Source organism: Chiroxiphia lanceolata, chromosome Z, assembly GCF_009829145.1.
Source record: "Chiroxiphia lanceolata isolate bChiLan1 chromosome Z, bChiLan1.pri, whole genome shotgun sequence".
NCBI classification, from domain to species: Eukaryota; Metazoa; Chordata; class Aves; order Passeriformes; family Pipridae; genus Chiroxiphia; species Chiroxiphia lanceolata.
In genome coordinates this window covers 50,024,094-50,038,127 of record NC_045671.1, presented here as the reverse complement: position 1 = coordinate 50,038,127, position 14,034 = coordinate 50,024,094, and the positions used below count along the sequence as shown (strand labels likewise).

General features: G+C 39.9%; 1 protein-coding gene across 5 annotated transcripts in view; it reads left to right on the top strand.

Annotated features, from left to right (window-relative positions):
• The first annotated feature begins 406 nt into the window (after window positions 1–406).
• TMEM161B (transmembrane protein 161B) overlaps window positions 407–14,034 on the top strand; it is a 35,325-nt gene continuing 21,697 nt past the window's right edge. For 2 of the 5 annotated variants that reach the window (XM_032674967.1, XM_032674963.1), the window contains exons 1-4: window positions 943–2,832; window positions 2,885–2,976; window positions 8,476–8,579; window positions 13,030–13,110. In XM_032674967.1, the coding sequence (XP_032530858.1) occupies window positions 2,899–2,976; window positions 8,476–8,579; window positions 13,030–13,110 (263 nt within the window). In that variant the 5' untranslated portion in view covers window positions 943–2,832; window positions 2,885–2,898. The other 3 variants (XM_032674965.1, XM_032674964.1, XM_032674966.1) reach the window with 3 other exon arrangements.

Sequence of the window (14,034 nt, the reverse complement as noted above, 5' to 3'; positions counted from 1 at the left end):
TCACCCCTCCCTCGCTCCCTTCCCAGTGGCACCGGTGGTACCCGGGACGTAGCGGGGGAATTCACGCTCCGGGCGACCACTCGCGTCACGTGGCCGAGGTCGCGCCGGCGCCCTGCCCGAGCCGTCTGCCCACGGCTGTGCCTGACAGGGCTGGCGCCGAGCGGCCCGCGGAGGGTGCTCCCTGGCGGGCGCCTTCGCTCTCCCTGCTTCTCCCCATCCCTTAGGCACGGAGCGGCGGGGGCGGCGGTGTCGCCGAGACGCGGTGTCAGCGCGGTGCGGCCCCGCCCGCGCAGGCAGCTCTTCGGGCAGCCCAGGCGGGCCTGGCAGCGGAGGGGCCGCAGCGTGACCTCGGCGCGGTGCGGGCGGGAGCGGCGGGCGGGGGATTTATGTGCCGGGAGCGGGGCCGGGCGGGGCCGGCGCGGGCTCGGGCACCGGCACCGGCACCAGCACCATGGTGAGCGCGGGGAGCGGGGCCAGGGGACAGTGGGGAGAGGCTCTGCTCGCGGCCTGGGGCGCGGGGCCACGCTTCCGCAGGGCCCGGCCCCGGCTGTGGGAGGGCCGAGGCCGCCGAATGGATCTCTTCATTAGCTCTCATTAAGGGAATGATCGTGCTGGCTGTACTTCGCCGCGACCTCACGCCGGCACCTTTGCACTGCCCGGGGGTTCGGTCCCTCTGTGCCGCTTTTCCGCGGGGAAGGAGATGAGGCACCGTGCTCTGGGCTCTGTGACAGGGTTGGGATGTCTGACCATAAATACCCGGAGCCCTCATCGCCCTCCTCAGGTCCCCGGACGGAGGCTGTGGTGAGGTGGGAGCCGGTCTCTCCTGTCGTGTCTGCAGTGAGGGGACCGGAGGGAATGGCCTGCAGCTGAGACGGGAGGTTCAGATTAGATATTAAATTTTCACTGTCAGGGTAGTCGGATATTCGAATAGGCTGCCCCGGGAGGTGGTTAGGAGGTGTCTGGATCTGGCGCTGGGTGATGTGGTTCGGTGGCTTAGTGATTGTACTGGCAGCACTGGGCTGACGTTAGACTTGATCTCAAAGGTCTCTTCCAACCATGACGATTCTTTGATTCTGACTGTTTACTCACATCTTCTGTAAACTCACTATAAATAGGGTGTGTAAGTGGTCTTGGATATATGTAGAAACCTTTGTTGTTCATTAATGCCAGTTCATTTTCAGTGCCCTGGGCTGTGTCACAGTGTGTGCTGTGGCAGCATGGCAGTGTCACACAGTCCAGGAGTGGTTTGAGTTGGAAGGGACCTAAAGAAAAAAGAATCCCGCTTTAAATTACTTTTCACAACAGGTATTTCAGCACAGCCAGAATTTATTACTCTGAACATAATGCACAATAAATGACCTTGTCGTGTTGGAGGGGAAGAACAAAGTTTGACTGGTGTAATTGTTAATGGTATAAACTTGTTGGATATACGTCGCTTAAATAGAGGAGGCTAAATAATAAATATCAAATAAATAAAGATGCTGAATTTTGTATTTAGGTCTTAGTTACCATTGAAAACACTGGAGTTGATCCGCTCAGCTTTTAATGTACTTATAGATAAAAGGAGCAAGGATATGTGGGTGCAGGTATAAAAACGTATTTTGTATGTGCCATTGCACATATAATATAGAGTATATTTTATGTATTTTATATCTATTATATTATATTTTTCTTCCATATAACTATATGATTCTAAGTTTCAATGTCATTTTAAATATGGCAGAAGTGTCTGTTTGTTGAAGCAGATTGCTAAGAAATGCACTTTACAGTTACATTTTTAATAAAATTGCCTTTTAACTGTTCTCATATTTACAGATTTAATCACATGATTCTATTAAAGCTCTTTTCAATAGTGTATATTATGAAAGGCTTATGAAAGGAAATGTATTTCTTTTCCTTATGAAGTATTTTTCTTCCCTTTTTTTTTTTTTTGGGGGTTAGAATATTTAATCAAAAGGTTGTGAAATACTCATTTATAGGATTCCATGGGTGCTGTGGCCAATATCCATATTGGAAGCTACTTTTTGAAAATTGTGAGCTTTTCCTCTCAGTGTAGGTCCTTAATTAAATAAATTGAGTGGTTGCTTGTGCTGCCTGATGAGATTGAAAGATCAAGTCTAGTTTCCTTTGCTGGCAGTGTGGACAAATAATCTTTGTGCGTGGTTCCATGACGTCAGCAAAGTGAAAAGATGGTTGTCTACTTTTACAGTGTTTGGAAGCTGCATTCTCTAGTTCCAAAGCAACAGGAGAATGAAATGTTCATCAGTTTCTTTTGCACCAGGAGGCTTTTAAATCAAGTCTTAAAAATCAAGATCTGCCAAGCTGGGACTGCCAAGACTCATCTATGCAGTTGCAGTGCCAGTTAGGCCATGACTTTACACTCTGCACAAGTGTCTTAATACTGTGCAAGACCACAGTGTTTTAGACTGTTCAGCAGAGGCATCAAAGTCTTTTCGCTTTTTATGCTTGGAATTATTCCTTTAATGGCAGAACCTGCTCTTTAAAAAGCAAGTGTTCTAGAGAGTGGGAGCTTCCATAGTTCCTACTTGTGGTCGTTGGGGAAGTATTGGTAAACTTCCCCAACTACTTTTTTGGTAAAAAAGTATTTGAATAGTAATAGTGGAGTATAACCTTGTTTTTTCCTGTGTAGTAGATCAGTTCTCTGAACTAGTTTTACTTGTAATCTAATAATACATTGCATATCTACTTACGTTCAGTACAACAAATATTCAATATTGGCCTCTTCAGTAATAAAGATAAATGTGTCTTTTTATAAATGCCCTTGTTCCAGCCATGGAATTTCTGTAGCAATAACTTGATTTGCCTAATGATGACTAGTTCTGTAATCTTTGTGCTTAGAGAGCCTCAGTAGAAAAAGACAAAAGACTGTCAGGTAAAATGCAAGTTTATTGTCTGTCTTTTGAATATGTGGAAAGACACTGCTCAGAGACCCTTGAGTGGGAAAGACCCGTGGAGGTGAGTGGTTGGGTCTTGAACTTCTTGTATATTCATCATGCCACTTCATGGATCTTTTGTTCATCTCTGCTGTCTTGTAAACAGTGGTAGGTGCATGAAAATTCTGATTCAGGGAAAACTTGGTCATGAGAAAAGAAAAAAAAAAAGTAAAAATCTGAACTTTGAAGTGGTCTCTTGGCATAGATATCTTTCCCAAGATTAACTTTATGAATGTCTGATTTTTACATATAGTAAGATTTGAACTGCCTCAGATTGCTGACTATCATTCTGACTACAGGTCTTTTCTGAAAGTGGTCTTTTCCACAAGAAGCATTCATTTTAAGATGCTGCACAGCAAGCTCAGTTTTCTTTGGCCATCCCATATAATATTTTCTACTGTTTAGGAAACGATTCTGAATTGCACTTATGTTTTAGAAGAACACTGTCATGCTTTTGCAAGCTGCAGCTTGAGCATGGGCATATACATACAGAGAAAAATTTGCATGTGGGGGAAAATTGACCTATGGAAAAGTGTCATTTAATAGCAAAAGCAATAATGTGTCAGCTATTAAATGGGATTTTGAAAAGTTTATACCAATTTAGCTTTCAGGCTCCACAAATACCATTGCACATTTGGAATTGCAGGAGATAAAAGTGTTTGTTATATTCTCTTAGGGATCTTGCTGGTCACCACTTATACAATACCTTTTCCATTTCTTGCCTGGAAATTCACAGCCTTGTTAGCATGTTTGCATGCTGCCATTGAAAGAGATTTATGCCCTGAGTTAACATCTGTAGAATACTCCAGTGCAGTTGTGTAAAAATCTTGTTTTTACAAGACTTGCCACTTCAGAAAGGAAGCAGCTTGCATTACATTTCTGAAGGTGAAATTGTAGACTAAGTTCTACCAGCTGTTTTTTCAGGCATGCAGTTGTATCCCTGCTGCAGTCCTGGTACACACAGTAGTTGGCTTCAGCTCAAGATCCTCGTCTTGCAGTGGAGGAGGTGGTTATTGTCAGAGAACAGGTAGTTTCAAAGTCCTGTGTAAAGCAAGGTGTTTGAATTATTTGTAATATATACATATGTGGTAAGGAAAAGAAAGATGGAAAAACCTGTTACTACAGATAAGGAAGAATGACCTTGGGCAAGGTCAAAATGAGGAGACTGGAGTGGTGTCTTTGGATAAAACAGCCTTGGCTAACTTTGTGCTTCATGTTCTGTAAGTCAATTAATGATGAAAAGAAAAATGTCCTTTAGGCAGAAGTACTTTTAATTTTGTTGGTTTTTCTTTCTTTCATTGCTCTGAGATAGCTGTTGGTGTTTTATAAGTACACTTAACTTGTAGATAGGAGTATTGTAACTCTATCTTAATTGCTTATTCTTAGTTTTTGTTCTCCTCACTATCGGCAACTGTGTCACCAGGTATGTAATATAAGACTGTGAAGGTTTAGGTTGTACTTTATTCAACCTTGTGCTGTTGCCTTTTGGACATGTCATCTTTTTATTCCCCAATTTTAAGAAATCTGGCCAGCTTTCCTTTAATGTAACTGCTAATACTGCTCTTGTGGACCACTTATGTGTTCTCTGTTATGATTTAAAGCTTTCATGTGAAGTATGCTGTGTTAGGCAAGCAAAGGTCAGACTGCCATACTTACTGAAGGATCTGGATGAGAGCACAATGCTCCAGGCTTCTGAGACACCTCTAACCAAAGGCCTTCTATGACAGAAACAAAGCTAGACTGCAGTTTATTTGACAGTGTTGTCGCTGTTTGGCTGTACTATTTCAGTCTCGTTTTTGGCCAGGAGGTTTCTTTCCAGCTTATGTTTCGCAGAGAAACTGACTTACCATGTTACATAGTCCTCTTTCTTTGGTCCCAGTGCTTCCCAGCATTAGAGATTGACAGAAATGTCTCTGACCAATGGAATACTGACCTCTCTCTCTAGAGTCTTGAGCTTGGATTTCGAATTCCGTGCTGCAAAGCTGAGGCATGATAGGGACATGGATATGTGTGGAATCAATGCACCGAAGGCCTTATGAAATGAGTTCAGTTAACATGATTTTTCACAAACTGTTCTGTATCTGCAGACATTTTATTTAGTCTGTGCAGCAGCAGTTCCTCATCTCTTAACAGGTGAGTAGTGCTTCTATGAGTTTTGGGTCAGCATGGTCAGTGATTTTTTGCTTAATTATGTTATCACAGGTCAGGTGATGGGTTCCAGGTTTTGTTCACTGGAGGCCCTCAAAACCCCCATATGATGTGGGCTTTGCCCTTGTGCATTATCTCTCTCAAAAACGTCATACTTTATTTTTTATACTCTTGATTTTTAAAGTTGTGGATTTATGACTAAAATCTAAACTCTGTCCTCTAATTTAGAGTGTGCAAATAGAGGATGCCAGATATTGATGGGAACCAACACCCGATTTTCATTCATGTTCCTGAAATGAGTGGTTTTAAATTTAAACTGGTATTAGTGGTAAAGTGAAGACTTAGAAATATGTGGGAGGCTGGATGTAGACAGAGCCTGAACTGTGTTTCGGGAGAGGGGGGAAAGATGTGTTCTAGTGTCATAATATGGGGTGATTTAGGATGTGACACGTATTTCTGATGTGTGTTAATAAAACACACAAGCGGAGTGTAACCACATCCAGGCAAAAGGGTAGAGTTGGCAAAAAGCTGTGCTGTGCACATAGTGTGTTGACCACATCACCTACTGTATTCCTGTGCCATGTGTTCTTGGCAGATTGCAGGAAGATTAATGCAGTGGACTTTTTTAAATTTCTTGTCGCAGCTTTATACTATTAACGTATTACTTGTGGTTGTTTACTAACCTTCAGGAATCAAGGGAAAATGCCTGTGTCAAGTGACCTCATATATCCATTTTTTAACTGTAGGAAAGTAAGTGTAGGAAAATACGAGAAAGATATTTCCACCACAAAGTCAGATTTAAAGTTAAGATTAGTGATATCTTTGGGATTTGGTTGGTTTTTTTTTTCCTGTGGCTTAAAACTTGCTGAGTTGTTTTCGTTTGTATACTGAAATGTTTGTAGGTATTTCTGTTTTTAATGAATGCAGCAAAAACCTCTATGGGAATTAGCACTGTGAATTTCTGCTGGAAGGGGGTAGAGAGGATACAGGAGACATTCGGTGGTTTAAGACAAATTGTTCCTAATGGGTTCTGTTAACAACTTGCAGCCTTCGCTTGAGTAAGGAAATGAGTTTCTGTTGGTGAACTTTTAAGTAGTCTGTTGATTTGTAAGTGTTTTAGCTCAGGTAGTGGTCCTGCTGCCCTGTATAAAATAACTGCCTTGATTTGTATAATTTTACCTCCTGTCATCTTGAGTTGAAAAGGCATTTTCTTTCCTTTACTGATAGGAACCTCTAGGAGTAATTGAAGAGACACGCTGAGAGAGTGAATTCTGAGGATCATGTCTTAGTGGGCAGGCGGCATAAACGGGCAGTGGTTTCTCTCTTACATTGGGTGGCAGTGGTCAGGCTTAGTGTGAGGTGGTCAGAATAAACACTTGATTTTTAAAATGCGTGGTTTGTTTTGTACACAAATTAGAGAGTATATACTTCCTTAACAAGTTAGTAATTTAAAAATCAAATATATTATGCAGGCACCTTGTTTTAGCAACACTTCCTTTCACTGGAAGGGAAATTAGCCAGGGAATTGGTTTGAGTAATCTGTGCATGGAACTATGCACAATCCTTAATAAAGGTAGAGTAGTAATACATGCACCTCTCAGTCCCGATCTTGATCCCTGATCTCGGTGACATAGAGCATAAACAAAAGCAAGTTCTTAATTTTTGACATACCTCAGGGAATTGATGGCACCAATGTGTAGGAGCAATAGAAATTCCAAGGAGGGAGGAGGCAAGGAGGGGCTTGAGCACTAAAGGGATTTGAACCTCTCCAAAGGTGTTATTTCAAAGTGTAAAAAGGTAACAAGTACTTCTAACTGACTTTTGGCACTTTGTTATGAGATGTGTGGTAATATATTGAAAATGTTTACAAATACTGCAAGATAATTTAGGCTATCTTAATCTCCCTCTATCATGTTAGCTTAAGGATGATACTGCACATCATGCAAAAACATTTCATCTACGCAGTATTGACACAATTTCTGAGTTATTTAAGGGGGGGGAAAGAAACAGCATTGAAGGAAGGTAAGAACTTTCCTTAGTGCAATATTTAAGACCAAAGAAGATATTGTTGGTAGGGAAGGGGAAGGTTGGCGAGGAGTTGTAGGTTAACAGCTTGTTGCATAGCAGGAACTTGGCTTGTATGACCATGGGACCCTCTCTGAGGTGCAAGGACAGCTGGGGAGGGGCAGCATCCTCCTGGCCAAGTGGGGCAAAAGCATCTTTACCAACAGTCTGGCCAAACTGGTATGGGCAGCTTTAGACTAGGACTGAGAGAGGAAGGAGGTGATGACTCAGAAATCAAGAGGAAAAAGTGATGGACTGAGCTGGTAAGCAAAGGATGCAAGGTTATGTTGAGAGGAGTCCTTAAAAACAACTAATTACAGGAGAAAGGAACTCACACATGTAGGTAAATACAAATAGGAAATACCTGTATATACGATGAGGCCAACATTATAAGGGAGAAGCTCTCAGACCTCTTCAGGGAAATGAGCATCTTTGACCTGCCAGTACATTGATGCATGCAGCATGGGGAAAAATGGGGAAGTAGGGGGCTGTATGAAGTTGCAGAGCTATGATTTCATTTGGATAACAAAGATGTGATAGGATAGGCAGTACAGTGCCACCATGGATGGATGCAAGCCCTTCAGTGGGCATGGGCTGGGAAACAGAGGAGTGGGACTTAGTCTCTACTGAGAGAACAGTAGGGATGCATGGAAGTCTGCCATGGCATTAAAAAAAATTGTGAAAACAACAACAAACAGTCAGAATTAAAGCTTGCTGAGTGACTGGGAATGAGGTGGCTGCTGACACTACTGAAGTGCCAAATGGTTTTCAAGAATTGGATGTTGAAACTATGCTGATTCCTATGTGCCCTTCTTTCCCCACCTCTGCCTAGAGTTCAGTGTGGGGCAAATGCTCTACACTAATCAAAGACTGCAATTTCACAGCGTGGATGTTGTTAATTTTGAAGGTATTGTTAACTCCAGGGGTTTGTGATGTCAACTGTTTAATTGTGTCAGAGCTGAAGAGATCACAAACCCCAAATTTGTAATCAGGGATGTAGGTTTAAGGCATGATGTCTTGTGAAATGCCATGTCTATGGGTGGCCTTTCAGTATGTGAAGCAGGGGACATATATTACTGCCATGGTGACCTGGGAATGCATTTTCCCTCTGATGAAACATGTAAGTGGTTGTAGCAAGTTTCAGGGGATTTTTTATTTTGAAAACTGCTACTGTATCCTGCCCTCTGTTCCTTTCCAGTTTAAAGTTAACCAAAAAATTAACCCATCAAACAGAGCGTTGTTTTTTTTTTTAAGATACTTTATGACTTTTCTAAAACACATACTGACTTATTAACTTATTTCTCTACAGAGTGTGATAGGTGTACAGCTGGTGGTTACCATGGTAATGGCTAGTGTCATACAGAAGATCATACCTCACTATTCTCTTGCTCGTTGGCTTCTCTGTAGTGGCAGGTAAGATAAGAAACAGTTGCTATACAATGTGTGACTATGACAATGCAGTTATGCATTAGAGTAGCAACAGTAATTCTTGAAAGGTAATTGACAGCTGTTCTTAATACTGTAGCATTGTGCCACCTGATTTGCAGGCTCAAGGTAAAACAACAGGACAGTGTTGCTGTAAAAGAACAGAATTGTTTGTTGCTACTAATGGTATCAGTCATTAAGTTAATTGTTCTTCAATTCTTATATTAAAGCTACAAGGTACATCCTTTAATATTAAAAAGCTAAACTGAATACAAGATGCTGAAGAATGGAAGGATTTTTTTTCCTCTGCACTACCTCTGTGGTGTTGTTAATCCACCTCCTGATTAGCTTTTCATATAAACAGTACTTAGGTATTTGTTAAAAATTCTGGTTTTTTAATACTTCATAGGACAGGATTAGCATAAATTCAATATACTACTTCCTTGTAACAATAGATCAAATAGACATAGTGAGTTGCAGGGGGAGCACTCCCTGTGTGTCTGTATCCATAATAACAATGAAAAACAACAGCTGTTTTGAATATAAATCAGTATACTAAATATTAAAAGGAATCGTAGACACTGTTTTTTTCATTTGGTAAGAAAAATAATTACTTAGATTAGAAGGTAGAGTGCTGTCTTTTGTAATTGTTAAAATTTTGAGAATACGCGTAGTATTCAAGGAGTATCCCTTGAATAATAATATACTCCATAAGAGTATTAATGAGTCTTGTATAATTTTCCATTGCCTTTTTTCCATTACCTTTTTTGATTCTACATCTCATAATTACCATCTTGTTTCTTTTTCATTTTCCACATTTCATCACCCAGCAAGTTGCTAATGAGAATTGACTGTAAACACTTGTTTAGAGGTGTATTATGTATAGCAGAAAACAGTAGTTGTTAGGTGAATAACACTAACAGGAATCATACTCTTAATGAAGTTTCATTGTTGATCACATCTGCAGGGTGATGATCACCTTTTTTGTGCCCTAAAAAGAATATTACATTAATGAATATGAAACTACCTACCATTTGCTTTTCAAGTGTATTACTACTAGAGTGTTTTTTATCACCAGAGGGCATGTTATACTTTTTATGTCCTATTTAGACTTTTATTTCAAAATTTAACTATCTAATTGCTCTTTTAAAAGAATTGCTCAATATTATGTCTGTGATCTTCATTCTTCCGAAGTTTTCACTCTCTGTATCCTTGTTCTAAGGCATGTGCCAATGATAGGGAGAGGTTTGCTGTTCAAATATTTTTTCCTAATCCTTTTCTCCATTTATCTTTGCACAACTGCAGATTGATAAATACATGAAGCAAGATTTCAGCACTTGTGCTTAGGTAATTCTGCTCCTACTGAAGTCAGTGGGAGTCCTGTTATTGCCTTTACTATGTTAGTAGCCTGGAAATCTCATGGTTGCTTTTCAGCGTTCTTTTATTTACCTGGTAACTTATTTTAGTGCATTGTAATTTCAGGCACTATGAATAATCCCCTGAATACAGGAATTGTATGAAGAGTCAGAAATAATTCTGTGTACCAGAAATGAAAACAAGTTAGAAGCTTTGCGACAACAAGAATCTGAGTCGTAATGGCAGAAAGAAAATCAGTTATTTTGATGGTTTAGTTGAGAAACTATCTATTATTTTTAACCTATTTTTCTTTAGTTTTGTCTTTTTGCCAGTGGTATTTGGTTTGGCAGACCTGGGCAGGTGGGGTGGTAGGGCGTTTTATACACAAAAATGTACAGGTACAAATAGGCACACTCCTAAGCAGTCCAGCTGGCCTAGGAAAAGTTACCACCTGCTCCTCCTTTCCTTTGTCAATAGACTCCAACTCATCTTTGGTTCCCAACAGTGGTTTTTAAGTGATTTGAACTAAATATCTTGCTTCCAAAGGGTTGGCAGGCTTTCCTAAGCAAGATGGACTGAAATGTCTATAGATAGTCCTTGCCAAATGGGAGGGAGGATAAACGTGTTACCAGACAAGATGGAAACACTTAAGTGACCAATTGATTTCAAGATGCCTGTATGTGTACAAGCAAAGTCCATTAAAAGGAAGCACGGACATTTCAAAATTTAAAAGAATTGTTAGAATAGACAGACATAAGATACTTACATCATTGACTGTCAAAAAGCTATTTACTTAAATTTGTAAAGAAATACAAACTTTTTCAATCAATGCTATTTTCAGAGCTTGAATGGAATTTAAATATACTTATTGGAAGAATTGGCAGCCTAAGTATCTGCATATGCCTTTGCATTTTTAACTAATAAAACTTGCTCTACCAAAATGTTGCTTTTAAGTTGCTCAGCTGTTTCAGTTCTGTTTTCAGGCCACTTCAGGAAGACAGGAGAAAATGGATGTTTTGTTGTGCATTCATTAATGATCTTCATTCAGATTAACTGGGGCATATCTGTGTGGCTGTTGCTATTCAAACTAACTTGGATTTGTCAAAACCACAGTTGTGGGATTTCAGATTTAAGCATATGTAAGCTAAAACTGATACAAATTACTTTTTTATTATCTCCCTCTTTATGAAAACGTTGGTTCAGATCTCTTGGTTTTAAGATTTTAAATGCTAAGTGTATAGGGTTTATGAACTGAAAAATCCCCAAACTCTTGTATCCTACTGTAATTAGGTATCACTTGCAACATAATATTCTGTATTAGGAGCAAATTGTAACTTAAGTATTTGATTCGGGTTAGCATACTACACAGAACAAGAATTTTGTCTGTTCTGCTGCATTAGGTACTATTTCTCTGTGCAGGAAAGATTTCAAAAAACTTCTTCACAGCGTAGGTAGCTTTCATCGTTACAGAACTACTTATGGTAATCTCAGCATGCCAAATTCAGATCCGGGAGATTGTGAATGACAAAGCAGAAGAATATTTCTCTGCTTTCTCACACTTTCTTTGGGTCATGTGAAAGATAGGAAGAAGTCAGCATCTCCAGTGTAGTTTGTCTTCTTCGATGAAAAGGTTGTTTCTCTAGTTTCTGTGTGTCTCAGTCTTAACAAAGTCTCTTTTGCAGCAAAGTTTACAAACCACAGATTTTTCAGCTGGGACTACACATGATGAAAATAAGTTAATTAAACAACATTCACTCTTAGTTACACTGAAAAAAAACGCTGAACAAAAGTCAACTCCTCTTTTCTCCCCCCAAAACTCTGTGTTTGTGCAAAGTCTGTAATATTTGCCATTTTCAGTTTTGGAACTGGCAGTGAATTCCTTCAAGGGAAATTTGCAGTATTTGATGTTTTATTGACTGGTATTGGAGGTCTTTTCTCGAAAAGATCCCAAGCTGAAGGAAGCCTTTCCAAAACAGAGCTGGGAGTCAAGTGTTATCAAGTGGCTTGAAATTTGCCCTGCTATCTCACTGAACTTGGATGTGACATCATCTCTAATTCACCAACATAGATTTGAATGGTCCTACTTGGTGCAGTGTACTTAATATGAGCAGATGGTTGTGGATTCTATTATCACCTCTAACTGTTACCAGTGTAAACCCATGTCACTATGGGTGACAGTTAGTGCCCTCCTACTTCCACATACATTTCCCAAGTCTTTTTCGGTTAATACCTGGTCTCCTTTACCTCAGCATTTGAGAGCGGAGACCATAGTGACATCCTTCCTGCATGTGGACGATAATCTTCCCTTGCTGAATGTGGAAAAGGCCTTGTTTCAGCTACTAAGGTTTTTGATGTACTTAGAGATTTAAATAAAATATACCATCTTAGCACTTAACCATCTCCATTTTTCTTCTTCAGAATTTCCTTCCCACTTCTTCCCTTTTAAATGAATGAGCAATGGATGATGCATTGATTTGTGAAAGTGGAAAAACTTGTAGGTCAACTGCATGTAAATTAGTGATTTTTTTAATATCACTTTTTCTAGTAGGATTTGAAGCTAGCAGTGAGGAGGCTTTTAGGAAAGGAGAGCTGATGTTACGATCTGCTCTGCTTAAGAAAAAGACTGGTAATGATTATTAGATAATAGCTATTTCAGATTCTGAAAAATTGCTAGGTTTTTGAGGTTATAATTATGTTTTATAAAATTGTTTAGAATATGGTTCTGATGGGTAATTTCAATGGTATAGTTATTCTAATGAACCTTTTCTGCTTGTACAAGCCCTGTATTTGGTGATATCTTTAAAATTTGGTGTTTTGAGAACTGAAGGGCTCTCATGTGAATGACAAAGTGTCAAAGCTTTCTAATCATAAATAAACATCTCACGCTGAAGAGAACTGAAGTTTAGCTGTGGTTCAGTTCAGGCACGATTGGTACTGGCACACAAGGGTGTCCTGCTTAGGAGTGGCAAATGACTGGTGTCTTGATAGGCATATAGATCTGCACTGACACACAGTTTTTAAAAGCCCCACTCTAAATTGCAAATACAGGTATTGTTATACTTAAAATTTTCTTTTTCTTCAGTTTACGGTGGTATCAACATCCCACTGAAGAAGAACTACGGATTCTTGCAGGGAAGCAAAGAGGGAAGAGCAAAAAAGACAGGTAAATACTTGTTTCAAGCTTTTCTTCCCCTCTCTTCTGTTTTTTTTCGGCATGTTTATGTAATAACTTTGCCAACCAACTTTTGTCTTTGTGTGAGTTAAAAACTGCTAGTTGCATATGACTACCCCACTTGCATTAATTGTCCCAGTTCTTTACCAAAATGTATTCTTTCAGTTTAACAAAGGGTTGAACATTGCCAAGTTGTGCAGAACTGGTTAATTTCCAGTTCACAAAATGGTCTGTGAAACTGCTAATTTGGTGGCAAAGCTTTTTTTTTCAGTGGATGTATTTATTTAGATAAAAATTGAGGAAAGCAAATCTTAGAATTGAACCTCTTCTCTTGAATCAAGGGAAGAAAGATTTGAGTATATTAGTTCAACGTAGATTATTAGGATCTGCCACTCTTACACAGCTGTGAAAAAGGTAAATGTGCTCCTAGGATGTATTACATGAGGTGTTTCTAATAAAGAGAGAGGGTAATATTAATCCTCTTGTACGAGACACCAGTGTAGAACTCTATCTGCATTACTGTGTACAGTTCTGATCACTCATGTTAAAGAAAAATTAATTTTGTATGTGAACAGGTGAACAGAGCTGCTAGGATCATCCAGGAAACAGAAAGTGTCTTACAAGAGGGGTCTAAAAGAACTGGGCTAGTTCAACCTATCAAAAAGGCAACTGAGGAGGTGGGATAGCTGTCTGTCAGCTTAAGCTGGAAACAGATTTCTGGTGTTCAGACATGAAGTTCTGAACAGAAGAACATGTACTTCTGAACAAAAATACAGCTGTGTCAAGAGCCGAGACATCTGAGGTGGTGGAGCTTGCCTTGTTGATGTGATATTTCTGAATTGGCTATGTTTAAAACAACCAACGCACTCTGGCTTTCTTTTGGCAACACCGGAGGTTTCTTTTAGCCCTGTTTCT